This window comes from Polypterus senegalus, chromosome 6 (assembly GCF_016835505.1).
Source record: "Polypterus senegalus isolate Bchr_013 chromosome 6, ASM1683550v1, whole genome shotgun sequence".
Taxonomy (NCBI): domain Eukaryota; kingdom Metazoa; phylum Chordata; class Cladistia; order Polypteriformes; family Polypteridae; genus Polypterus; species Polypterus senegalus.
Window position 1 is genome coordinate 126,238,683 of NC_053159.1, and position 27,765 is coordinate 126,266,447.

Sequence of the window (27,765 nt, forward strand, 5' to 3'; positions counted from 1 at the left end):
TTATGATAATTCTAGTTTAATCTGCAGTTATTAACTCTTTCAGTTATATTGAGAATGTTCTGATCAACCACAAATTTTGAAGGAAGATGAGGAAAATAGCTTAAAAAGTAAATATGTTTTTGACTTAATTTTGTGTTGAAGAAAGTTATATAGTATAAAGCATTTCACAAGGTTTAACACAGTTGACTTAATCAACAAATAATTTAACTGTGTTCACTTAGTTTTTTATAAAGATGCATTTTTATTTACATCTGATTCTGAATTAAGAGAATAAACAAACTGGATGAAATCTTCCATGAATAACATAATGGAATCTACTGTATATGTGTCATATATACAACATATATTATATACAAGTATGACTGTTTTTGTGAGTTTTTAAGATAACAAAACAAGCTTGATGGATTGAATGGTCTCTTCTGCTTTGTCAAATTTCCTTTTATCCTTACAACTTGAATAATTTTTATTATTATTGCATCACTCTATGAGAAAAGATGTTCCTGCCTGTTTTGTAATGTCATACTTAAAGGATTAGTTCAGTATTTTTCAAGTCAGTTATTTTTTCACAAACATGGTATATATGCATTTGCCATGCAAAACTGTGTTCTAAAGTTGAGTGTTATTTTCAATTAAAAAAAAAAAATTTAGCCTGCTGTGGTGCTTTAAAAAGGAGGATATAGGCACAGAGGAAAAGCTTTTAATAACTTAAAAATACGTCCATTTTTAAAGCCCAGACCATTGTTTAGTATTGATCCAAGCATTCCATTTTTCCAGTGCATGTTTGTGACAATAAAGGGGATCTTGAAGTAATCATTTTTTGTCATATTCCTGGCACGTAAAGATACGTTTTCCATTTGCATGTGCAAATTCTACGGGAAATACAGGAGTATATTGAAACAAAGCCACGCCAGGTGGGGTGGGGGATTTTGGGTATAATTAAAAGGTTGTTGTGCAGGAACACCAAGTACTGAACTATCACGCATGGCTGGTCTTCTATTAAAATGGTCGATTCACACAATATTGTTGTTTTTTTTTTTTTCCCCCTTCTTCAAAAATGACGTATAATCTGTTTTCGTGTATGTATTATGAAGCCAGGTATGGCGGAAGTGCTGCCAAATAGGGCCATGCAAGTGTCCAGTTGCCCCCTGGCGGTAGCCACAGGCCCCAGCAGGGTTGAGTTTCCATGATCATGAGCCATGGCCCTGTTGGAAGCCAAGGGGGCTGCTCTCTGCCGGTCTAAGGGGAGAAACGTTCTTGAAACTACTCTCTCCCCCAGTCCTTTCATGGCTGGGGTGTCCTGGCCGGGTATGGGGCCCGGCGGTCCACCACAGTATTTACAAAATGCCGATCAATACTTAGCAACTGTCTTGGCTTTAAAAATGGTTGTATTTGGTAAGTTTTTAAGCTTTTCCTCAGTGTCCTATGTACTGCAATGTAAAATGTCAGCAATTAACTTTAGGACACAATTTCACATGAAAAATGCATATATAGCATGTTGTGAAGAAACAGCTGCAACTTTGACTTGAAAAATACCAATATATCCTTTAATAAAGACACTTAAAATTATGTTTATCTAAACTCATTGTACTTTTTTGTAATCGATTTTTTCTAGGGAATGCGGCTGTGATAAAGCCATCAGAGGTCAGTGTGCACACAGCCAAGCTCCTGGAGGAGTTTCTAACACAATACCTTGATAAGGTAAACTCCTACAATAATCAAAGATTGTACTGTTATAATGAGAAAAAGCATATAGAAAATAAGGAAGAATTGTTTTGCCTTTGGTGTATTCTAAGGTTTTAGAAAGCAAACACTTTTATTGAAATAGTCTAAATAATCAGTGGAAGAGGTTCTTTCCATCAATAAAGTAATTGCTGAAATGATAGTTATTCATTAAGCTATATACTTAATTCCTGGACATGTTTCTTTTTCAGAGTTTTTGTGCATATAAGGTTGCCAGATTGATCTCCACCATTACCAGGTGCCTTGGGATAGCATTTACTATGGACTGGTCTATTTAAATTAGTTTGTTTTTGTCTGTAACTGTTATTAAACAGAAAATGTATGCCTTTCTCTAGAAAGCAGACACAATAGACATTGCACATTAAGTCAACAAAAAAGTTCCCATTGCTGTTTGCAACATTTTTTTTGGAATAATGCCGTTCACACAGAAAGTAGTACTTAATTTTAATCATAGTAAACCAATCGTAGAAAAAGTCTGGCAAGGAAATCTTTCATGGTTAATATTTTGTTGAGGAAGTGGCCTCCATTTGTCTCTGGTAATAGTTACATGTCACTGATGGAGCAATGACAAAATGACTGGACTGCCAATAACCATTTACTATAATTAACTGTATTCTCTTAGTGATGCTGTTGACTGATGGTGAGAAGAGTTAAGGAAATGCTGTATGGGTCAGATAATGTCTGCTGCCCTAAGATCATAACTGTATAGCTATATGACAGTAGGCTATTTTTACCCAGTTCTATATAATGCAAAAAAAGTGAATTTTTGCTGTTCTTCTATACACGAGATGGAACAATAGTGAAACCAAATCTAAAGTATATTTATGCAAAATAAGCAAAATATTGTTTATAGTGTGGAATGAGATGTATTAGCTTGCCATAAGGCCATATCAGAGTAGATGACTTTTCTAGGGATTTTCAGTCATAGCCTTCATGTACATAATTTTAGAGTCAGCCTTGAAGGTCAGTTGCGCAAAAGGATATGCCCATCATCAATTCCAATTAGTCAGTGACTTAATCTGACAAATTCAAACAGGTTTGATTTTTGTCTTTAGTTGTAGGGACGGGGCTGGCCTGTATGAGAGCCAACAAGCAATGAATGCTCACCCAGACGTACAGGGTATGTAATGCAGTGACAAGGAAGACTAGTATTTTGGACCTCAAAAGAAGAGAAGCTTGTCTGTCTCATATTTCATATAACAGATTAGGAGGGAAAAAAGAGAAATGGGCCAAGATTGTGGTTGAATTTGCTGTACCTGTTAACCCTTCATACAGCACAGGCTATATGATTATTGGCTATCATATAAAGGGGTTAGCACAATTGTGCTGGAAGGTCGGAATGCGGTCACCAAATGTGACATGCCCAGCAGTACGTAAATTGACGTACTGTTGTGATGAGATTAGCAACTGAAGTCAACAAGCCTGACTTAGCCAATGACTAGAAGTTGCATAATGTGACATTGGTTTTAGTGTGAAGGTAGTGCCAGACACTATAGTAAAGATCATGAGAAATGGTGGAAAGAATCTTCTCCTTAGAAACCGTAAGTGTGAAAAACCTGCACATGTTTTTGAAGATATGAAGTGATAACAGATTGGACAGAGGGAGACTTTAGAGCTATTTGCACATATTGTGAACATAGTACAAGCTCAAGGAAAGTGTTTATATTCGAGAGATTGAGTTCTGTAGAGTTGTTATGCTACCTTGAGACTAATCCTGACACAATAAGCACCGTTTTTAGTAATATATTAATGAAATACTAATTGGCTGGTAGAATTACTATGGTGTTTCAAAATGAAATGTAATAGTGTTTGAATTTGCTTCTGGGTGTCTGAGCTGATACAGGGTTTAACTTACTATAATTATAGGCAAGAGAATTGATATCCCAAACTTTTTGAAGATGATCATGTGAACTGGTGAGATTTGTGCTTGCATTATTTTGTGGATGAACATGTAAAAGTGCCAAGCATATTCCTCTGTCATTTCATGTCCCAATTTAAAAAAGATTCTAGTATCAGCCTCTACCTATTTTTTATCTGTATGACCTATTTAAAAGTTATTGCTATCAATGTTTTTTACATTTTTTCACATGCAAAAGAAAAACGTTTAATTACAATGTGAAATGACATTTATACTACACAATATTGATGTATTAAGGGTCTACTAATTAATTAAGGGCCTACAGATCAATGATATTTTTTTGATTAACTAAGTTTTTGTCTGAAACATTAAATCCTAAACTTGTTTTTTGTTAGCAATAATGATGTAATTCAAATAATTAAGAGAAATGAGAAAATAAGGGGCCTGTTCAATGTTTCATCAGCTTTGTTTTTATTTTTTAGACCTTATGCAACTGATTGTTACTCCTCTCTTTACCCTCATAGGATCTTTATCCTGTTGTAAATGGTGGTGTTCCCGAGACTCAGGAGCTGCTGAAACAGCGTTTTGATCACATATTCTACACAGGAAATTGTGCTGTTGGTAAACTGGTAATGAAGGCAGCCTCTCATAATCTCACTCCTGTCACCCTAGAGCTTGGAGGAAAAAGTCCTTGTTATATTGACAAAGACTGTGACCTTCGCATTGCCTGTCGGTAAGGTCACTTGCTGAAGTCAACTTGTATACAGAGTGAAGAGTTTATAAATGATTGTGTGATACTGCAACATGCAAGAGGCAGCCAACTGTATTATTTGAATCTGGTGTCCTCTCTTAACTCTTGAGTGGAGACCCTTAACCAAACTTTTGTAGGACTAAATAGTGCTCAAAAATTTGGTGGGAAAATGCATTTTCTTGTTTAGTTAATGGATTCTTTTTTTAAATCTAGATAACACTTCTCACTATGACTGTGTTTCTGTCATTCTATTACAGACGAATTGCTTGGGGAAAGTTTATAAATTGTGGGCAGACGTGCATCGCTCCTGACTACATCCTGTGTGACCAGAGCCTCCAAGGTCAAATAGTGGAAGAGCTTAAGATGGCATTGAAGGTTTGGAATTTTTTTTTCTCTTAGAATGAGCCTGTAGTCCATCTAGTCCATATAACCAATATCCAAAAATGCAGATAATCATATTGTAGGCAGATACTTTTTCATTGCACTATAAATCACAGAGGACTGTTAAATTTCTTAAACTAGCCAACCCGCATAATGAGGCCGGTTTTTTAATGATTTTTAAGCAGAGGGAGAAAATTAACATTTGAAAAATCGGTAATGTAATAAATCAGCAAGAAAAGCAACATTGTAACAATGCCCTGAACGAACCAACACAAAATCGTCTGAAGTGACTGAAAACTGGCGCACTGTCCTCGCGCCTTCTCCTGCCAGACGGAGGGATGGGGGTGCACGGGCCGTCTTTACACAGTACAGATGTACCTGTGAGTGACGTAGACTTTTCATTGCTCTGTGCGGTTTTGGCAGCTATTCTATATATATTCCACCAAGACACCCGACCACGGTAGTAGCGAGGTGGGAAGGGGGTGTGAACAATGTGCAGGAGCATCTAAGAAGATGCATGTTTGTCGCAGAAGCGAATTGATGCATGTAGCGTGTAAAACAGTTTGCTATGGTGCACGCAGGCGTCGTAACCGAAAACTCTTTTTTTTAAAGACTGCCTACTTCATTGTGTTTTAACCTCAGTTGTAAAGGAATGTTTTAAGGACCCCATGGGATACCCCTCGGTTTTTGCTGCTTTTCTATATATAATCCACCAAGATACCCGACCACGGTAGGAGGGGGGTGTGCACAAAGTGTAGGGACGTAATGAGTGGGAGAGTATCAGTCACATTTAGTGGGAATTCCACGGCTTGCAGCCCGAATGGGGTTCAACGGCTTACCCACGCATCTCTGCGCTGGGTAGACACACGGTCAATGTCATGCATATTTATTTATTGAATGCTAAACACTTCTGGAAAGACGCGGATGTCTAAAAAGGGTTGGTGTAAGAATACAACAGTATGTGAATGAAAAGATGGAACTCTGGAGAGAGCAAAATACAACACAATAGTGAACCTGCGGCATAACAAACGCCGCGTGTCTCAGATGTGCATGCTGACTCTTACCACAGACGAAAGGGATTAACTGGGTGGTCGGTGAGTTTTTGCGTCCGGGCAAATGGGCAGACAGTGTGAATGCCTAGAGAGCGAGGGTAGACGCCGTCCGGTGAAAAAGGAGTGTTGGTGGGCAGGAAAACGTCTTCCGTGTTCCTGCAGGAGCATCTAAGAAGACGCATGTTTGTCGCGGAAGCGAATAGCTGTATGTAGCGTGTAAAAACAGTTTGCTATGGTGCATGCGGTCGTGCGTTGTAACCGAAAAGTTGGTTTTTAAAGACTGCTTAGTTCATTGTGCTTCAACCTCAGTTGTAAAGGATTGTTTTAAGGATCCCATGGGATACCCCTCGCAAACCGTTTCACACGCTGCATATGGCGATTCACCTCCGCTAGAAACATACCTCTATGAACAGTCAACGTAGCTCGGAGGTGCATGACATGCACATGACATTAACCTGACCTGCACTGCATGTGGCCTTTACGACAGACGAATATAAATGACACCATTTTTTCTGTGTCGTCGCATCCGAGTTGGTGGGCGTTGTCCTGCGAGTTGTCGTAGTATCCAATGGTCTTGGAGTTGGTGGGCGTGGCTCTTTCCTGCGTGCGCCATAGGTGTGTCACTTGTCGGCAGCTTAGTGAATCCACGCCTCTTCCGGCGTGCTTTCCATGGTTGTCTTGCCTTAGTGAATTATATATATATATATATATATATATATATATATATATATATATATATATATATATATATATATATAGATGATCTGTGCATTTCTTCCCTTGATAGGTTTTAAAGATTTGCCTTTTCCCGGTCTTCTCAAGGCATCTATTTTAGTGCCTTGCCTTGCTGCACTTTCTCAGTATAAACCTCCTTTTCTCATGTCTAGACTTAAAACTCTGTAAACTCACTTCACCAGTATATAACCATTGGCAAAACTGCTTTTTTATTCCCAGTTAAGGGGTCACTTGAAGCACATATTGGATAACCTGTCTGAATCCTTTCTTGGGAGTTCTTAGCAGATTTTGGTGCCACGGTACTTTTGAATTGTGTTTTAATTTTTTTAATTGCCCAGAAAATAGATTGCAATAAAAAAATATATAAAAAAAAAAACTGCTTAAGGGTTAAGTTGAATTAAATGCATCAGTCATCCTTGAACTGGCTTGATCACCTGTCTAAAAATGACCTACTTTCCTATAAGGCGCTAAATTGTTCTATATTACTTGTTTATGCTACTTATTATGAACAAAAATCTTCGATATCTTCGAACACCAGCATTCTTGCATTTCTATATTCTATGTATGTATGTTGTATTCAGTCTTGTTTTGTACTGTCTTTTTTTGTCCTGTTCTTGGTACTGTACTGCTGATATTACTGGTAGTACAGCAAGTAGAAATTTTCCAGTACAATGTAAACATGTCAGTAAACATAAACTTGAGATAATTTATGGGATAATAAGTGATCTTGGGAACACCTGGCGCCATCCTTCTAAACCTCTTCTTATTGGTTGGTCCCAGTCACTCCTGAAGTCCTAAAACCTCAATATCATTTAAAGAGTTAGGCTTTAGGTTGCCTGTCTGGTGTAACACAAAAGTCTTACACACTGACATCCTCAGGACTGCAGGACTTAATAGTGTTTATTATCCTGTCTCCTGCTGTTTTTTTTTCATGTCATGAGTTTAATTAAGTCCATGCTTCCAACAACTTCCACCCATGGCATCTTCCCTTTTAGATACAGAAGAGCAGAGCACTGTTAAGTATAGCATATCAAATTTGAAGTCTGTAATGAATTCTGATGGGACCAATGCTTTGCAATTAAGAGCTCTTATGTTAAACAATACAATATTAGCTCATGAGAGTTTGTGGTGCACAGATCCGTAACCAGAGTTTATTTTAGTTTACTACAAATTTGGCACACTTACACTCCAAAACCATGAGTAGGACAGTATATTCCTGAACAAATGCTGCCGGTGATCTTTCCATTTGCAGCCTGGTGGTGGCAGTGATGGTCTGAATCACAGTGTAACTATTTTGAGTGCTGTACAATACCAGTGTCGTTTAGGACATTCCAGTCTATAAACGTTTGCTCTGGACAAACTGTTTAATATGCTGGAGTTTATCATGAGAGTATTTAGGCATAGCAGAAAGCCAATACTTTTCTGACAGTTGTATAGCACACTTGAGCAGGGCATGACAGCGGAGAAGGTGAGGTGGACAGGGTGGGATGGCGCAATTGAGCAGCAACAGCAGCACAGCAGAAATCCAGTAGAAGCATAGACCAATGCCACTGGAGGATTGATCCATTAGAAAAGTAGGAGATACTATAAGATGCACATGAAAATAATTACCAGAATTTGTAGTTTCCAATATAAAACTATATAAATATAACCATGTGTAATTACAGGTGTGTTTGCTTTAGCACTACAGGTCTGGTTTGTATTGTATACCTTTTGACTAAAGGGTGTTATTTCATGTCTAGAGGGCTCTAATAATGTTAAAAAATGTATTTAAAAGGTCGTAAACAGGTTTTCTATGCTCTAACTGCGAAAATATTTGATTTATAAATAAAGAATCCTACTTCGTGGAAATTCATTTATCACAGTAGAGTCTGGAACGGATTAACCGCGATAAACAAGGGTTTACTGTAAATAAAAAAAGCAAAATTTAAAAATCCAGCTTTGAAAGTGTTCACTCCCTTAGCATATGCTGTCTGTAAAAAGCAGAGCCTAAACCTGTTGGCATTGTAACTTCAACATTCTGTTAATGGGAATCCAACTTGGTGCACTTAATCATTTAAGTTCAATATGTCTGTCATTGTAAAATGAAATACACCTGCAACATGAAGACAAATGAGCTTTAACAATTATTGAGGAGCAAACTTGTTGACAGACACAAGTCAGGTGAGGAATTATAAAAAAGATTTTAAAAACACAAAGAATCCTAAGGGCACACTGTTAAAAGAATTTATCTAGAAATGGAGGACAAATATAACTGCTTAGAATATTCAAGGAAGAGGTCCTCCCCAAAATACAGTAGGAGAAAGGATTGGTCAGAGAAGCAGCCAAGTGACAAGAATTAACTGATAATGATTTGAGAGAAACTGAGTCAGTCAACAATTGCTTAGGTACTCCACCATTCTGGCCACAGTGTTAGCAAGGTGTAAGCCATAAGAAAAATGCACCTGAAGGAGTTGCTTCATGTATCTGCAAAAGGAGAAGGGTCTGGGGGAAAGAGTTTGAAACACAATGTTTTGGCAATGTAGCCTTCAGCAGGCTGATAAGGGCTACGTAGCCAAAACATATTTCTTCTTTTTTCAGCATGAGAATAGCCTTTTTTTTCATTCTGTATATACAGTATGGTATACATTTTGCATTCAGTTGGCATAGTGTGCAGTGTCTGAAAACAAATGATCCAAGAAGTCTTTAGAAATAGTTGGGGGACCATTCAGGCCACCCTGTTTAATGTCAAGAAACCATAAAACGGAACTTAATCAGGGGTGCAACAACAGGGGGAAAAAGTGTGATAAGTGCTTGTAAGGCCAACAGGGCTTCTGTAATAAAAAAGCTTAATCAAGCAAGTTAGGAATGTTCTTCATATAAAGGGTCTGAGTCCCAAATGCAACCATTCTTTCTGGGGATGTCTGAATTTATATGGCCCGACCAGAAGGGGCAGGGCTTCTCTTGATGTTCTGCCTTTGTCTCAGTTACCCTCATTGAGCATTGTTGTGGTATTGCAGAGGGAAAATTATGTGATACTGTTATTGACAACACCCTGTCTCACCCTGTAGTAGTATCACAAGCATCCTCACAGTCCGAAAGATAATCCTCAGGTGCCTAAGCATGACAGTAGATAAGGGTCAGAGGCCTCATGTATACCTTGCTTAGATTCCATATGAAAATTTTGCTTACACACAAAAAGTTAAAAATGGCATACACACAAAAAATGGATCTCTAAATCCATACATACACAACATACCCCGCCAAATCCCCTTATAAATCTCAAATTATCATATAACTATGAGCTTGTGCACATGCTTTTAGCTACTCCTGTCAGTAACTGTGCATGTCTGGAAAAAAAAATCTTTTTTTTTTTTATATTAATCATGACCTAATCACCATATTATTTTGACATTATTCCTGACTAACATCTTTACTATTAATCATGGAAGAACACAGAAAATCAAACTTCAGTGAATGTGAACTGGAGGTATTACTAACTAAAGTTAAGAACCCAAATAATATTGTTTATACTGGTGTATGTGGGAGTCACAAATAAAAGGAAAAAAAGTCAAGAGTAGAAGCAAGTGACAGCAGGTGAGTGGAGAGAGCAATATCAATGTGTCATCATGCAGTGCACAGACCAAAATACAGCACTAATTGATGCAGGCTGTACATGCAAAAGTGTGAGATATTAACATTCATATCTTCTTCTTTTGGTTGCTCCTGTTAGTGGTTGCCACAGCGGATCATCATCTTCCATATCTTTCTGTCCTCTGCATCTTGTTATGTTACAGCCATCACCTGCATGTCCTCTCTCACCACATCCATAAACCTTTGCTTAGGCCTTCCTCTTTTCCTCTTCCCTGGCAGCTCTATCCTTAGCATCCTTCTCCCAGTATACCCATCATCTCTTCTCTGTACATGTCCAAACCAACGCAATCTTGAACTTGTAAAAGCAAAATCATTTTGCCAAGGTAATGTCAATTTTGCAATATGGTACATTGAAGTCTGTTTATATTCAACATGTAACATCCAACCATCTTTGAATTGCCATTGCATGTCCTGAAGGACAGGGTCTGGGTCAGCCATGCATTCCTCATGGCTTAACCTGGGTGGCAGAGACAGTCCCTGTTTGTGCACTGTTTTGTGCAGTACTACACAAACCTTTACAATGAGGCAAACCTTTGTGGGGCTGTATAGCAGTGAGCCACCCAACAAGTCCAAACCCAGCCATATACCTTTCAATGAACTAATCGTCCGTTCTATCACCAGCCGTGTGGGTGATTGCCTTTCATTAAATCCCCTCTCATGTGGTTTTTGCAAGACATAATGAAGTGGTATTAATGTGCATTTCCAATTTGAAACAATTTACATTAAATTTTCTTTCCAGAGCTCAAAATTACATCTTTTGTTCTGCACTATAATCTAGCTCCAAATAGTTAGTTGCCAGTTCCCCTGTTACTTTTTCCTTTTTATAATGCAGTTGGTGCTGATAACAAAAGTACTTTTTACATATATACATTGTAATAGTGTGTGCTTCATTTGTCATGCTAGCTTTCCTCTCAAGTTATAAAAACAGTTAAAAATAGTTTAATAGTTGTTATTAGAGTTTACATACTGTATATTGGCAAGTTGTTTCCCAATTTCTGTGTCTCTTTCTCCACTTTACACTTTGGGTCTTCTGTACAAGCGAGTCCTCTTCTTTCCATGGCATTTACTACCACTTCCATCCATTTGTCTATTCCTCTTCCTCTGTACCAATGCAGCTGTTCAATTAATACTTTCTTACCATACACATGTTCAAATAACTCCTGCCACGTTGTTCTTGTTTACTCGACTGATGACCTCAGTATCCATCCTGTCTTTTCAACTCTGTACTGTACTTGTTTGTATTCTTCAGAGGAATTCATTACACCCATCTGATCATTCTACTTATTGTTCTTCATTTGCCACATCTCATTATCAGCAACATTTTCTATTAAGTAACTGGTCACTATGTAATTTCTTTCATTTAATGACAGAAGTTTCTAAAGTTTTCAAGATAGGAGGATAACTCCCAGAACCTCTTTTGTCCACATGTCAACTTTACTACCGCTGCTGGATCTGCACCACATTCTACATTGAGCATTTCACCTTTAAATGAAAAAAAAAATAAAATGAAAAATGATGTGCATTTTTCATGCTCCTGACAATGTTATTCAAGTATTTGTGTGCTAAAATTTGAATTCCAACTTCCTGCAGCTTGTCTTTCACATCACTACATCTGTTTGAACTTGCTTCGTTATTTCTTACAGAAAATGCATTTAGGATGAGTGGATCTTTTCTGGGCCATGGGAATGAGCCAGTTTGCCATTATGAACGTTTTTAGTTGAGGTGGCACAAGTTAGGAGTAGTGACTTGCTTTTGTCATATAATGCACTAAAACACCTATGGTGTCCAGAATGCAGTAAAAAATGTTATGTTTTGAAAAGGACATTAACAACACAGAGGTGGTGGTGGCATAATGCCACAGCTAAATGATAGAAAAGCAGTTCTTCATTTGAGTGTAATGATGAGCAAGGAAAGTGGAGAGTGTCAAGGACTGTGAAGCAGATATCTAAATAGAGATGTAATTGGGCAGGTTTAAATCACTTAAGAAATGTATTCAGTTCTACTGGGTTTAGAAACAGATGGGAGAAGCAAAATGAAGAGAAAAGTTGTGATACTGTTGTAAGAAAATACAGAGCTCTGAATTTACATTTTTGAAAGTGGAGGTTTCAGAACTGTTTTAAAATACAAAGGTAAATGGCCAGCTCATATGGAGTCCCTAGACACATCAAAGACAGACAAAGATGTAGGAGGCGAGTGACTAAAAGACCAGAACAAATTGAAAGTGAGGCAGGGGAGAATTCTGGAATGCTTAAAGAGATGCATGTTAATTCCAGGGTACAAAGGCTAAAGCATGAAACATTAGAGTATTGGTAATGCTGAGCAATCAGCTTTTTATACAGGTAGCGAAACCGGTTGAATGTAATATGCATTTGTAGATGTGAAACAAATATTTTAAGGTGGTTTTTGCCCTTTGTGAGAGTTAGATGGTAGTAAGCTTGTAGCAGTGCTACCATTAATTAGAACTGCATCTCCCAGCAGGCCTAGCAGGAGCTGTTGTGGTCAAAGGTGGCCAGAGGGGTTTAAAAGGAGGGCATGGGTCGAAGAGAAAAAAAGTTTTGTTTTGGTCGTTTTGTGCGTGTATTTATCTGTGGAACTGCCTGTCGTTTTCCTGCTTTACATCTTCGTGTCCTGGATTGTGTTGTTTGTTGGGGTCTGGAATCATTTGTCTACCTGTTTACTGTTACTGAGGACGTTGTCTGGATTCATTGGCTTTCACGGAAGAAGGAGCGCTCCTGAACCATTCATCGGTCATCATACTTCAGCAATTACTGGTAGGACTGTGTTTTTCCATTTCCCTCGCTTCATACAAATCACTGGACATAACTTCACCGCTGATCATTTCATACATGGACTTTACTGCGTGTTTGTCGTGTTTCTGTTAATTGTAATATCACCGAAGGGATCAGGGGTGGTATTATTGTTTTCATTTAGTTAATTTAATTTCATTATACTTTTTTTTTCGTTTAAGTTCCCAGTGCATTTTCTTTGTCTCTGTAGCGTGTGTGTGTGTGTCATGCCAAGGCTGGGGTTGTCCCTGGTAATCCTCATATAAAATAAATAAATCACCGTCTTCCACGACGGTGTGAATCTTAGCGGCTTCTGACCGCTACAGATTTTGGCGAGCCGGGTAGGAGCCAGGGTTATTTACGACAACTTCTAGTGCGACTTCACTAACACCCTTTCAGAAGCATGTCTGTTGTAAGCGCAGTGCAGGGCGACGAACTTGAACTTAGTGAACCGCTGTTTGATGTGCATCCGCTGCCTAGGCCGCGTCATGTTACGGTCAGAGCCCCTCTCGAGGAGGAGTTGAGCCTGCTGGATACCCTGTGTGTCTCCAGTCCGGAGCAGCCCGAGATCGGCGAGGGACAGCTTCTGCAAGACCTGACGCTGCGCCTAGAACAGCTAGAGACGCGGGTTGATGACATCGCCCGCAGTTTTCTCAATCGTGATGAAACTGTCCATGACCTGATCGATGCCACAGCCACCCGAGTTTCCGGAGAGGCGGTTGTGAGGGTGCAGCGTCTGGAGCAGTCCTTCGCGAAGTGTGTGCAGCGCCTGGAAGCCAATATGAGAGAGGAGATCAGGAGGCAGGTGCAAGAGAGCTGGCGTGCCGCCACGCAGCCACTGGGGCAGTCGACTCCTGTAGCGGGAGTGGGGAACGACTGGGGACAGTCAGCCTTGTCCGTTGCGGTACCGCGGATGGAGTTTCCAAAGCTGGCCCCTCAGTGTGCACCCACGGGCATTGTCGACTTTGTAGAGGAGGTCGACATGTTCGTGGAGCTGCATCCTCTGAGTGGAGCCGAGCTGCGGGGATTCCTGAACACGGCACTCAGCGGGCCGGCACGCTCTTGGTGGTTTGCTGAGCGGCACAAGTACAACTCCTGGGCGGAGTTTCGCTGCTTTTCTGAATGCGTTCCTCTCTAACGAATACCAGGCGCTGTTGGAAGAAAAGCTCCGGACCTTTGTGCAAAACCATCGCAGAGCCTCCGGACTTTGTCTTTGAATTCGTCGTTGTGTCTGAAGTGGCGATCTGACATGCGTGAGGAAGAGATATTGCGACGTGTCCTTGATGCATGTGACCCTCGGGTGGCTGCTACTCTGAGGGGGGTCGTGAAATCGGTTGATGAGTTGGTGAAGGTGGGGTCCCGAGTGGAAAAGGATTGGGCGGCTATCGGGCTTAGTGGGTCTCGAAGGGTCCCATGTCTCGAGATGTCCCCTGTCCGAAACCACGAGGGAAAGCCCCAGTGGATCCCGGGCCGATCTCACCTTGGTGCAAGCCACCTTGCCCTCTTAGTGGTGCCCATACAAGTGCGGGGTGTCACTGGAGAGGCAGTCGAGATACAGGGAGCACTTATACCCTTATGAAATACAGCTTGTGGGAAAAGCTTAAAGTGCCTCATGAGCAGTTAAGGGAAAGTGCAAAAGTAAAATTCTTTCTTGCGGATGGAAGGGCGCACGGGGCAAAGGGCAGGGTTCCCATGAGGTTCTGCTTACATGAGACACACTGGGAGACAGAAGTTTACATCCTGAAAGATGACCATCTGTCAATGCCCTTGTTACTGGGAATGTTACTTGTGTCGGTAGGTCTTACCATCCATCTGTCGCGGCTGGAGTATGAGTTGCCGGGGGATGGAGTCCATCGGTTTGGACGAAGGCTCAAAGTAATCTGGTTTGGCCTAACTTGTGTTATTACCTCGCAGTTGGTGGACGAGCCCAGCCCAGTAGAGAAGGCTATTCTTGAACAGCCGGAGCTGTTCAGCCGCTGCTTAGGAGGTGGCACTCTGTGTGGACGGACAAATTGGGTCGGACTGAGGTGGTGTGTCACCACATTCACACAGTCGACCCTGTCCCTGTTCGGCACAGAGCTTACAGAGTGTCGCCTCTGAAAAGAGGAATAATCAAGGAGTGGGTCGACCAGATGTTGGCGGATGGGGTCATTGAGCCTTCCACCTCGCCTTGGGCTAGCCCTGCGGTGCTCGTTCAGAAGGCCGACGGACCTACCGATTCTGTGTTGACTATCGAGCTGAACAAGAAGACCTTAGATGACGCTTACCCCATGCCCCTCATTCATGACATCTTGGAGTCTTTGCATGGGGCAGTGGTTTTCAGCTCCCTTGATCTGAAGTCCGGTATTGGCAGGTGAGGATGGGGAAGAGTAGTATGGAGAAGACTGCCGCCATCACCCGGAGGGGTTGTTCCAGTTTCAGGTGATGCCCTTTGGACTTAAAACGCTGGGGCGTCATTCCAATGGCTTATTGAGCAGGTCCTCCGGGGACTCATTGGAAAGACCTGTTTCGTGTATATTGATGACATCATCGTATTCTCCCCATCTGTCTCACAACATCTGAAGGACCTTGATCACATCTTCCAGCGACTGCAGAAGGCTCATCTGACACTCAACACCGCAAGTGTAGATTTCTACAGGACCATCTAAACTTCCTCGCCATTTGGTGTCGGCAGACGGGTCCGGTAGACCCAAAGAAAATTAAGTCCATCTTGGACTACCCAGCCCCAGGAGGTAAAAAGTCTCCAGCGCTTCCTGGGGATGGCTGGGTGGTTCCACAAATTTGTGCATGGGTTTGCCAACATCGCTGCCCCTTTGTTCCAGCTGCTGAGGAAGGGATCCCCCTGGGAGTGGTCACCAACGTGCCAGGACTCCTTTGAAAGACTTAAACAGGCATTGATATCGCCTCCAGTCCTGGCACAGCCTGATCCCAAATTAACCTTTCAGGTCCACACAGACGCAAGTGACCTCGGACTCGGCGCGCTCTTGCTCAAACTAATCAAGGAGAAGAGAAAGTGGTGGCCTATGCTTCACGGTCACTGAAGGGCGCCGAGTATAATTATTCCACCACCGAGAAGGAATGCCTCGCTGTCGTGTGGCCGTGGAAAAATGGCGCCACTTCTTGGAGGGGACATCCTTTGAAGTCTACACCGACCATAGGGCTCTGACCTGGGCATTCAATTGCCCGAAGACCACGCCTAGGCTAACAAGGTGGGTTTTGCGCTCCAACAGTTCACGCTCAGGGTGTGCTATCGGAAGGGTTGTGCTAATGTGGTGCCCGATGCCTTATCCCGGGTGCACGAGCCCGCACCGATGGTATGTGCGGTATCGGTCTCTAACCCTTGGCCTGATCTTCCCCTGAACATGCAGGAAATTGTTCACTCTCAAGCAGCCAGTCCTGTGTGTCAGGGGTTGAGAGAGGGCTCAGGGGGGAGGTCTGACCGCATATATTATAGGGAACTTCAAGGGTACTCTATCGCTGTGTTCCTACAAAAGACCGGGTTACCATTATCAGTTGGTAGTGCCCGAGACATACGTGCCCAAGTTCCTACAGTATTACCATGACAGCCCGATCGGTGGTCACCTTGGACGTACTAAGACGCTGTTTAAAATCTTGGAGGTGGCATGGTGGCCGACGATACGCAAAGACGCCTGGTCCCATGTCCAGCCTTGTACCACCTGTCAGCAATACAAAACCCCACCTGGTCTCCCCTCAGGACAGCTCCAGCCAGTAACCATCACTACCCCGGGGAGAGCCTAGGCGTGGACCTAATGGGACCATTACCCACTAGTAAGGACCGGAAGACCTACCTGATGGTGGTTGTGGACTATTTTACCCGATGGGTGGAGCTATTCCCTATGACTAATGCCACAGCCAAGAAGATATGTTCCACCCTGAAGGATGAGATCTTTACCCGATTGGGGGGTGCCGAAGAACATCATTTCAGACCGGGGCCCGCAGTTTACCAGCTCAGAGGCCGAAGAATTTTGGAAGCAATGGGGGGTGGTTCACCTGAAGACAACAGCATACCATCCCCAATCTAATCGCACTGAGCGGATGAACCGGACCCTGAAGACAATGATTGCATCCTTCGTCGGAGACCATCATCAGGATTGGACAAAGTGGCTGCCTGAGCTGCGGTTCGCATTGAACACGGCGGTGCACGAGGTTACGGGTGAGACCCCTGCATTGTTAGCTTTAGGCAGACAGCTAAACGGTCCACTAGAGAGGATAATTAATCATAAACCACCCAATCCAGACACCTCAATACATGATCATTTGCAAACATTACAACTTATCACACAACGGGTAAAGGAGAGGATGGTGAGGTCCCAGTCCAGACAATCTCAATCGCATAACCGGAGACATAAGCCTGTGCAATTCTCAGTTGGGGAGAAAGTCTGGATCAGGACTCATCCCCTCTCCAAAGCCTCCGATAAATTCACAGCTAAACTGGCTCCGAAGTGGTTCGCCGGCAACTATAGTCCAAAAGAAAGGACCAGTGACCTATGTGGTAGAGTGGGGATTGCCGGGGACGAAGAAAGTAGACACTGTTAACATCGCTAACCTCAAGCCTTGGTTCGGCCGTACACCACGGCCTGAGGAGGGGGATTGTAGCAGTGCTACCATTAATTAGAACTGCATCTCCCAGCAGGCCTAGCAGGAGCTGTTGGGGTCAAAGGTGGCCAGAGGGGTTTAAAAGGAGGGCATGGGTCAAGAGAAAAAGTTTTGTTTTGGTCGTTTTGTGCGCTGTATTTATCTGTGGAACTGCCTGTCGTTTTCCTGCTTTACATCTTCGTGTCCTGGATTGTGTTGTTTGTTGGGGTCTGGAATCATTTGTCTACCTGTTTACTGTTACTGAGGACGTTGTCTGGATTCATTGGCTTTCACGGAAGAAGGAGCGCTCCTGAACCATTCATCGGTCATCATACTTCAGCAATTACTGGTAGGACTGTGTTTTTCCATTTCCCTCGCTTCATACAAATCACTGGACATAACTTCACCGCTGATCATTTCATACATGGACTTTACTGCGTGTTTGTCGTGTTTCTGTTAATTGTAATATCGCCGAAGGGATCAGGGGTGGTATTATTGTTTTCATTTAGTTAATTTAATTTCATTATATTTTTTTTTTTGTTTAAGTTCCCAGTGCGTTTTCTTTGTCTCTGTAGTGTGTGTGTCATGCCAAGGCTGGGGTTGTCCCTGGTAATCCTCATATAAAATAAATAAATCACCGTCTTCCACGACGGTGTGAATCTTAGTGGCTTCTGACCGCTACAAGCTTCATTTCCCACATTAAATTTCACTAGTGTGTATACACTCACCTAAAGGATTATTAGGAACACCTGTTCAATTTCTCATTAAGGCAATTATCTAATCAACCAATCACATGGCAGTTGCTTCAATGCATTTAGGGGTGTGGTCCTGGTCAAGACAATCTCCTGAACTCCAAACTGAATGTCAGAATGGGAAAGAAAGGTGATTTAAGCAATTTTGAGCGTGACATGGTTTTTGGTGCCAGACGGGCCGGTCTGAGTATTTCACAATCTGCTCAGTTACTGGGATTTTCATCCCACAAATCTCTATCAACTGCAAGATGCTATCCTATCAATATGGGCCAACATTTCTAAAGAATGCTTTCAGCACCTTGTTGAATCAATGCCACGTAGAATTAAGGCAGTTCTGAAGGCGAAAGGGGGTCAAACACCGTATTAGTATGGTGTTCCTAATAATCCTTTAGGTGAGTGTAAATACCCATCTCCATGTGAGAGTGCCCTCTGGTGGACTTGACCAGGTTTTTTTTTTTTTTTGGCTTAATAGTAGAAAAAAGCTGCTTTATAAAATGGTTGTGTGAATGTGTCTTTACTGATGTGGCTGAAGTATGAATGGAGGAGAAGAAAGCAAATTTTTTTTTTTTTTTTTTTTGTGTGAAGGTAAAGGTTGAGCTTCAAAAACAATATGTTTATGTTGTTGTTTGTGATACTGGAGACCATGAAAGATTAAGATGCTAGCTCTTGTGAGCTCTTGCATGCAATTGATCATATAATAATAGTTATATGTGATGAAAGAGGAATTTAAGGAGAGGGTACATCAGTAGTTGGCAGGAGCAAAAATAATCCCCAGGAGACAGTTCTATCTTAAAGGGTATGAAACATTTGATAGATGGCCATATAATTATAAAAATCATCAGTCTTTTTAATAGTAACACCCTTTTACTTGAGTGTATATGACAAAAGGAATAATAAGTTTAAACAAAGGCTGCATTTTAAGACACATAAAATTGTATATAATTTAAATTAACCAATGCAGCAATTTAATGTGTGTAGTCAGTGACCCAAAACTGGAAGCGGTAGAGTTTACTGAATCGGTCTGTGTCCTGTATTTTCAGTGTTACACATCTTGCTTACATGTTAAGTCTCTGCTTTGTGTGTGATATTTTATGTTCTAAAACTTTTGTAGGAATAGTTTATAGGGTAGGCAATTATTTGGTTAATTCAAAATTGTAAGAAACCTTTACCAGAAGTATGAAGATAAAATGTATTGGTGATTTGGCTTGAGCTGCTGAATTGATTATATTTTTGCTAAATATAGAAAACAACTTTCTTCACTTTGACTAAAATCAGATGCCAATGAGTGAGTCTTATGAGAAATATTATCAGAAACATTGTTTTACCCTTCTCTCTTAGGAGTTCTATGGTGAAGACCCAAAGAAATCTTTAGACTATGGTCGTATTATCAATCAGAAGCATTTTAAAAGGCTCTCATCACTCTTAGAAGGGGCCAAACTTGCATTTGGAGGGGAGTGTGATGAAGCCCTCTGCTATATTGGTAAGTTTTTTATATAGCCCTGCTAAAAAAAAATTCCACTTCCAATAATTATGCTATTGTGGATTTAAATAAGCTAGTAATCACTTAAAATGTCAGTTGATCAAGTTCATATGGTTGCAATAAATGAGAGAAACTGTCTTTTAACACTACAATCCCTGAAGCCTACAAAAATATCCGTAATGCCGGACCACATTAAATTCCCTCGCACCTTGTCACCAGCGTCTTTGTTTTGCAAATAACTAAAGAAAAAGAAATCGTTCAATTTATATGCAACTGGCAATGTGTAAAAACTGAAGCCAACTATCAATCGAAACAAAGTAGACATGTTTGCTTGGCTGGTGGAGAGGTAAGGACTAGTGCCTTATAATCAAGAGGCTTTGGATTTGATCTTGGGTTCTCCTTGCATTTACCATTTTGACTAGTGAGCTTCTATTATTGTTACTATTACAGCACATAATAAAAACATAAATTTGATTTGAGTCTGTTAACAGCTGGTGTGAATTTATGGTACCTGAAGGGATAAAAGCAGACACACAAACACAGTTCAATCATTTCGTCTTGATGTCTTGTTGAGCAAACAGACAATACAGTGTCTATGGTGGATGTTACATGAATAAAACGGAATAAAAAAATCATTCAAATGACATGTTGATATGCATGTACATGGAAAAATAACATCTTTGACAAGTACCATAAATTTACACAGGATGTTACAGATTCACATCAAACGTATGTTTTTGTTATCTGTATTAATAAAAGGCAAAGCTATCACTGACTGACTCACTCACTCATCGCTAATTCTCCAACTTCCCGTGTAGGTAGAAGGCTGAAATTTGGCAGGCTCATTCCTTACAGCTTACTTACAAAAGTTGGGCAGGTTTCATTTTGAAATTCTACGCGTAATGGTCATAACTGGAACCTGTTTTTCTACATATACTGTAATGGACGTTAGCTCAATGGCCGTGGGGGGCGGAGCTGCGTGTGACATCATCACGCCTCCCATGTAATCACGTGAACTGACTGTGACCGCAGTACGTAGAAAAGAAGGAAGAGCTCCCAAAGAGCGCTGAAGAAAAACGCAGAATACTTTATTCGCGAGATACAAGTTTAATGAGAAGACACGAGGTATAAACGAGACTTTGGATCACTTTGTAACGGAGTTAAAAATGCTGTAGTGAGAAAATTTTAAGTGCTGGGTCTTAGCTAACATTAAATAAAGCCGTGGACATCGCAACATCACACAAGAGAGCAGCTCACGTGAACTGACTGAATGCAGTACGAGTGATCACTTCCATGCATCAAACCTGTTCAAAAAAGGCATTACACAATTGACAAGGTAGGAAAAGAATATGCTCCAAGTTGAGCTCCACAGCTAACGCGGTCTTGTGGAAGCAACTTCGTCACGCTGCCACCAAATACTCACAGAAAAACCCACAAGTTAATACACACGCTGTCTCTAGAGTTTCTCCACACTCAATGTATTCCTCACATCCCCTTTATACCCTCTGATCTCCCATTTCAATTCAGATGCCTCTAATTTCCAGTAAGGCTCTGCTGCGCGATGAGAAGTAATAAGTGTCAGGGACAGACCCTACAAAAAGATGCCATTGATTTCAGGCAAGATTGCTTTTCTCCTGGACAACTATACGCTGCATTCTCAAGAGTGAGCTCGCGAGCTTCGTCATATTACAACCGGAGTGCAGCCAGAAACTTTTAATTGCCGGGTCTTAGCTAACATTAAATAAAGCCGTAACATCGCAACATCACACAAGAGAGCAGCTCACGTGAACTGACTGAACGCAGTACGAGTGATCACTTCCATGCATCAAACCTGATGGCTTTATATGTCGCTTGTTTATAAAACAGCGGAGAAGCTGTGTGAAGGCTGTTTCACAAAAAACCAGCGGAGCGTCTTATATGAGCAGGCAGTTGGCTAAAGAAGGGAATCAATAAATATCTATAATCGTAATAAACAAACAAAAAATAACGTACAAGCCGTGGATTAAATAAAGGAAATGGATACCTGAACAGTAAAGTAAGTCTCGAATAGCTACACAATAACTATAAGAATCGTAATAAACGAACAATAAAACAGTACAGAACCGCGAAGCAAGGAGAAACAATGGCCTTATATGGCGTTTGTTTATAAAGCAGCGGAGAAGCTTTGTGAAGGCAGCTACACAAAAAACAGCAGAGCACCACACTCTGAATGTATTCCTGGCATCACCGTTATACCCTCTGATCTCCCATTTCAATTCAAATGCCTCAAATTTCCAGTAAGGCTCTGCTTCACGATGACAATTAATAAGTCTCAGGGATACACCCTACAAAAGGTTGCCATTGATTTGAGGCAACATTGCTTTCCTCCTGGACAAAACTAAAGGTTACATTCTCAAAAGTAATCTCAGTGCACAGCTTGGTCATATTACAACCGGACTGCTGAACTGGCAACGTGGTATACAAAGAGCTCCTTAACAGATAGTTATTGGTATATTTTCCCTTCAGTTTAAAAAGGTTTTCTTTTCTTCTTAATAAAAATTTAAAAGCAGTTCTTCGTCACTGTGAAGCGCGGGGATTTTGCTATATACAGTATGTATATATGTAGATATACACTCACCTAAAGGATTATTGGGAAAACCTGTTCAATTTCTCATTAATGCAATTATCTAATCAACCAATCACATGGCAGTTGCTTCAATGCATTTAGGGGTGTGGTCCTGGTCAAGACAATCTCCTGAACTCCAAACTGAATGTGAAAATGGGAAAGAAAGGTGATTTAAGCAATTTTGAGCGTGGCATGGTTGTTGGTGCCAGACGGGCCGGTCTGAGTATTTCACAATCTGCTCAGTTACTGGGATTTTCATGCACAACCATTTCTAGGGTTTACAAAGAATGGTGTGAAAAGGGAAAACATCCAGTATGCAGCAGTCCTGTGGGCGAAAATGCCTTGTTGATGCTAGAGGTCAGAGGAGAATGGGCCGACTGATTCAAGCTGATAGAAGAGCAACTGTGACTGAAATAACCACTCGTTACAACCGAGGTATGCAGCAAAGCATTTGTGAAGCTACAACACGCACAACCTTGAGGCGGATGGACTACAACAGCAGAAGACCCCACCGGGTACCACTCATCTCCACTACTAATAGGAAAAAGAGGCTACAATTTGCACAAGCTCACCAAAATTGGACAGTTGAAGACTGGAAAAATGTTGCCTGGTCTGATGAGTCTCGATTTCTGTTGAGACATTCAAATGAGAGTCAGAATTTGGCGTAAACAGAATGAGAACATGGATCCATCATGCCTTGTTACCACTGTGCAGGCTGGTGGTGGTGGTGTAATGGTGTGGGGGATGTTTCCTTGGCACACTTTAGGCCCCTTAGTGCCAATTGGACATCGTTTAAATGCCACGGGCTACCTGAGCATTGTTTCTGACCATGTCCATCCCTTTATGACCACCATGTACCCATCCTCTGACGGCTACTTCCAGCAGGATAATGCACCATGTCACAAAGCTCGAATCATTTCAAATTGGTTTCTTGAACATGACAATGAGTTCACTGTACTAAAATGGCCCCCATAGTCACCAGATCTCAACCCAATAGAGCATCTTTGGGATGTGGTGGAACAGGAGCTTCGTGCCCTGGATGTGCATCCCACAAATCTCCATCAACTGCAAGATGCTATCCTATCAATATGGGCCAACATTTCTAAAGAATGAAATATATGTATGTATGCATATGTGTGTGTGTATATATATATGTATATGTGTATGTATATATATATATATATATATATATATATATATATATATATATATACACACACACACAGTGGTGTGAAAAACTATTTGCACCCTTCCTGATTTCTTATTCTTTTGCATGTTTGTCACACAAAATGTTTCTGATCATCAAACACATTTAACCATTAGTCAAATATAACACAAGTAAACACAAAATGCAGTTTTTAAATGATGGTTTTTATTATTTAGGGGAAAAGAATCCAAACCTACATGGCCCTGTGTGAAAAAGTAATTGCCCCTTGTTCAAAAATAACCTAACTGTGGTGTATCACACCTGAGTTCAATTTCCGTAGCCACCCCCAGGCCTGATTACTGCCACACCTGTTTCAATCAAGAAATCACTTAAATAGGAGCTGCCTGACACAGAGAAGTAGACCAAAAGCACCTCAAAAGCTAGACATCATGCCAAGATCCAAAGAAATTCAGGAGCAAATGAGAACAGAAGTAATTGAGATCTATCAGTCTGGTAAAGGTTATAAAGCCATTTCTAAAGCTTTGGGACTCCAGCGAACCACAGTGAGAGCAATTATCCACAAATGGCAAAAACATGGAACAGTGGTGAACCTTCCCAGGAGTGGCCGACCAAAATTACCCCAAGAGCGCAGAGACGACTCATCCGAGAAGTCACAAAAGACCCCAGGACAACGTCTAAAGAACTGCAGGCCTCACTTGCCTCAATTAAGGTCAGTGTTCACGACTCCACCATAAGGAAGAGACTGGGCAAAATCGGCCTGCATGGCAGATTTCCAAGACGCAAACCACTGTTAAGCAAAAAGAACATTAGGGCTCGTCTCAATTTTGCTAAGAAACATCTCAATGATTGCCAAGACTATTGGGAAAATACCTTGTGGACTGATGAGACAAAAGCTGAACTTTTTGGAAGGCAAATGTCCCGTTACATCTGGCGTAAAAGGAACACAGCATTTCAGAAAAGAACATCATACCAACAGTAAAATATGGTGGTGGTAGTGTGATGGTCTGAGGTTGTTTTGCTGCTTCAGGACCTGGAAGGCTTGCTGTGATAGATGGAACCATGAATTCTACTGTCTACCAAAAAATCCTGCAGGAGAATGCCCGCCATCTGTTCGTCAACTCAAGCTGAAGCGATCTTGGGTGCTGCAACAGGACAATGACCCAAAACACACCAGCAAATCCACCTCTGAATGGCTGAAGAAAAACAAAATGAAGACTTTGGAGTGGCCTAGTCAAAGTCCTGACCTGAATCCAATTGAGATGCTATGGCATGATCTTAAAAAGGCGGTTCATGCTAGAAAACCCTCAAATAAAGCTGAATTAGAACAATTCTGCAAAGATGAGTGGGCCAAAATTCCTCCAGAGTGCTGTAAAAGACTCATTGCAAGTTATCGCAAAACGCTTGATTGCAGTTATTGCAGCTAAGGGTGGCCCAACCAGTTATTAGGTTCAGGGGGCAATTACTTTTTCACACAGGGCCATGTAGGTTTGGATTTTTTTCTCCCTAAATAATAAAACCATCATTTAAAACTGCATTTTGTGTTTACTTGTGTTATATTTGACTAATGGTTAAATGTGTTTGATGATCAGAAACATTTTGTGTGACAAACCTGCAAAAGAATAAGAAATCAGGAAGGGGGCAAATAGTTTTTCACACCACTGTGTGTGTGTGTATATATATATATATATATATATGTATGTATGTATGTATGTATATGTATATGTATATATATATATATATATATGTATATGTATATATATATATATATATATGTATATATATATATATGTATATATATATATATATATATATATATATATATATATATATATATATATATATATGTATGTGTGTGTGTGTGTAGATATGTATGTATATGTGTGTATATATACAATGGGTACGGAAAGTATTCAGACCCCCTTCAATTTTTCACTCTTTGTTATATTGCAGCCATTTGCTAAAATCTTTTAAATTAATTTTTTTCCTCATTAATGTAAACACAGCACCCCATATTGACAGACAAAAAAAAGAATTTTTGAAATTGTTGCAGATTTATTAAAAAAGAAAAACTGAAATATCATATGGTCCTAAGTATTCAGACCCTTTGCTGTGACACTCATATATTTAACTCAGGTGCTTTCCATTTCTTCTGGTCATCCTTGAGATCACCTTCATTTGAGTCCAGCTGTGTTTGATTATACTGATTGGACTTGATTAGGAAAGCCACACACCTGTCTATATAAGACCTTACAGCTCACAATGCATGTCAGAGCAAAAGAGAATCATGAGGTCAAAGGAACTGCCTAAACAGTGACAAAACAATTACATTGACAATCATGTTACGTTATTTTTAAAATGTTTCCTTTTCTTTTTCATAACTTCTTTAACACACTACTTCTACACTGCGAAGCGCGGGTATTTTGCTAGTATGATAATAATACTAGCTTCTCACTACTGAGAGCACTAAATATAGAAAAGCCGCAGGATCTGAACCCATTACCTTGCCATTACTAAATGGTAGCTTATCTATTGCACCATCTGTGCAGATCCGTGGCAGAGCAGCATTACCATTGGTTGAAAATGAGACATGGAAACACACATGTATGCAAACTTCTTTTGTTTTGTACCGACTGATAGTTCAACAGGGGTTCAGCAACATGTCATTTGAGCAATTTCTTATTCTTCAGTTTTATTCTTGAATGAAAGCATTCTTGTTTTGTTACACCTTTTGTGAAAGTGTTTCTTGGATATTTGGGCTTCACACATCCTACAATTCACATCAAAATTATGTTGTTAGTACTATAATATATGAAAACATTTTCTGTTTTAGTTATGTGTTCAGCATTTCTTCCCTCGCTTTTCCTGTCATTCTATATTTACGCTGATTGTTGTAGACACAGGACACACACAAAATGTATGTTTTCAAGTCACAGTATTTCATTACCTATATAATTCCTTACAAACACATTGTTAGATAAGCACAGACTTGAGCTGTGTGGATTACAGGAGGGTGATGCCTTCATCTAACTGAATGGGGGGAGTGGGATGTGTAGCAGGCTGCGCTCTGCTAATCCACACATTTGCAAAACAAAAGTGGGCTAGTAGCTCAGTGATAAGGAGCTACGAGCTTCTTGGTGTATGTCAGGAAAATTTAAGGAGGTCAGGGACAATGAAAAAAATCATTAACTTCAGGAATTCTAGTGTTAAATGGAGGATGAACAGAATAATTTGATTCAATAGAGTAAGGAGTGAGAAAATGAAAGTTGCTGTAGCTGAATGATAGAAATCTAAAGTAATTTATTACAATTATCCAACTTGTATGGCAAGCAAAAAGAGAAACATAATAAAGTTCAGACTATGGACAGTAAGAATTTCATAGGTAGAGGTTAAATGAGAATAACTGGCATTTGTTGCTTTCAATTTTTTTTTTTTTTTCATACTTTTTAATATAATTTTATATAAATCGTTCCCCTTCACGTCTGACCATTGACCAGTGTGTTTGCATATAAGGTGAAAAGCACCTGCTGTTGTCATGTTGTCTGTCTGTCCACATGAAACAACTTGGCTCACAGTGGACTGATTTCATTGAAATTTGCTACTGTTACTCTTTGAGGAAATTTGTTACATTCAATTTTTGCTCATCCTCAGGTCATTTCTACTTTGTGTATTTTCCTCTGATGGCAAAACATGTTCTCAATACAAAGCACCATCATTTTGGCAAAGGATAAACATAGTTAATCACATGCCAAAGCAGTCGGCCATCAGCTGTTGATTACAGACCAGTGAAACTCACACAAATCGTTACTGAAGTACTTTAAAAGATTTGCACCGTGGCACATCAAAAACATTTTCCCCTTGCCTTGTACCAACACCAATACGCTTACAGAGCAAACAGATCTGCAGAGGATGCCTTTATCAGTGCCCTCTGCACTGTTCCGACCCAGACATACATAAGCATGCTTTTAATTGAGTATATCTCAGCATTTAATACACACATCCCCAGCAGGCTGATCTCCAAATTGCTTGACCTGAGTATTAGCCAGTCAGTGTGCATGATCTTAGACTTTCTGACAATCCTCTCACAAGCAATCAGATTTGGCCCCCCACTTCTCATCTAGCCAGATACTAGCACTAGTCCGCACATGATGGCATACCTGCACATACCACAAATTACAATTATTAAATCTGCAGATGATACAACCATGGTAGGGCTGAGGCTGTTCTCCCA

General features: G+C 40.7%; 1 protein-coding gene across 2 annotated transcripts in view; it reads left to right on the forward strand.

Annotated features, from left to right (window-relative positions):
- LOC120531570 (aldehyde dehydrogenase family 3 member A2-like) overlaps nt 1-27,765 on the forward strand; it is a 71,398-nt gene that overhangs the window by 32,320 nt on the left and 11,313 nt on the right. For both annotated transcript variants that reach the window (XM_039757087.1, XM_039757089.1), the window contains exons 4-7: nt 1,613-1,698; nt 4,123-4,331; nt 4,607-4,724; nt 19,623-19,764. In XM_039757087.1, the coding sequence (XP_039613021.1) occupies nt 1,613-1,698; nt 4,123-4,331; nt 4,607-4,724; nt 19,623-19,764 (555 nt within the window). The remainder of the gene's footprint in view (nt 1-1,612; nt 1,699-4,122; nt 4,332-4,606; nt 4,725-19,622; nt 19,765-27,765) is intronic.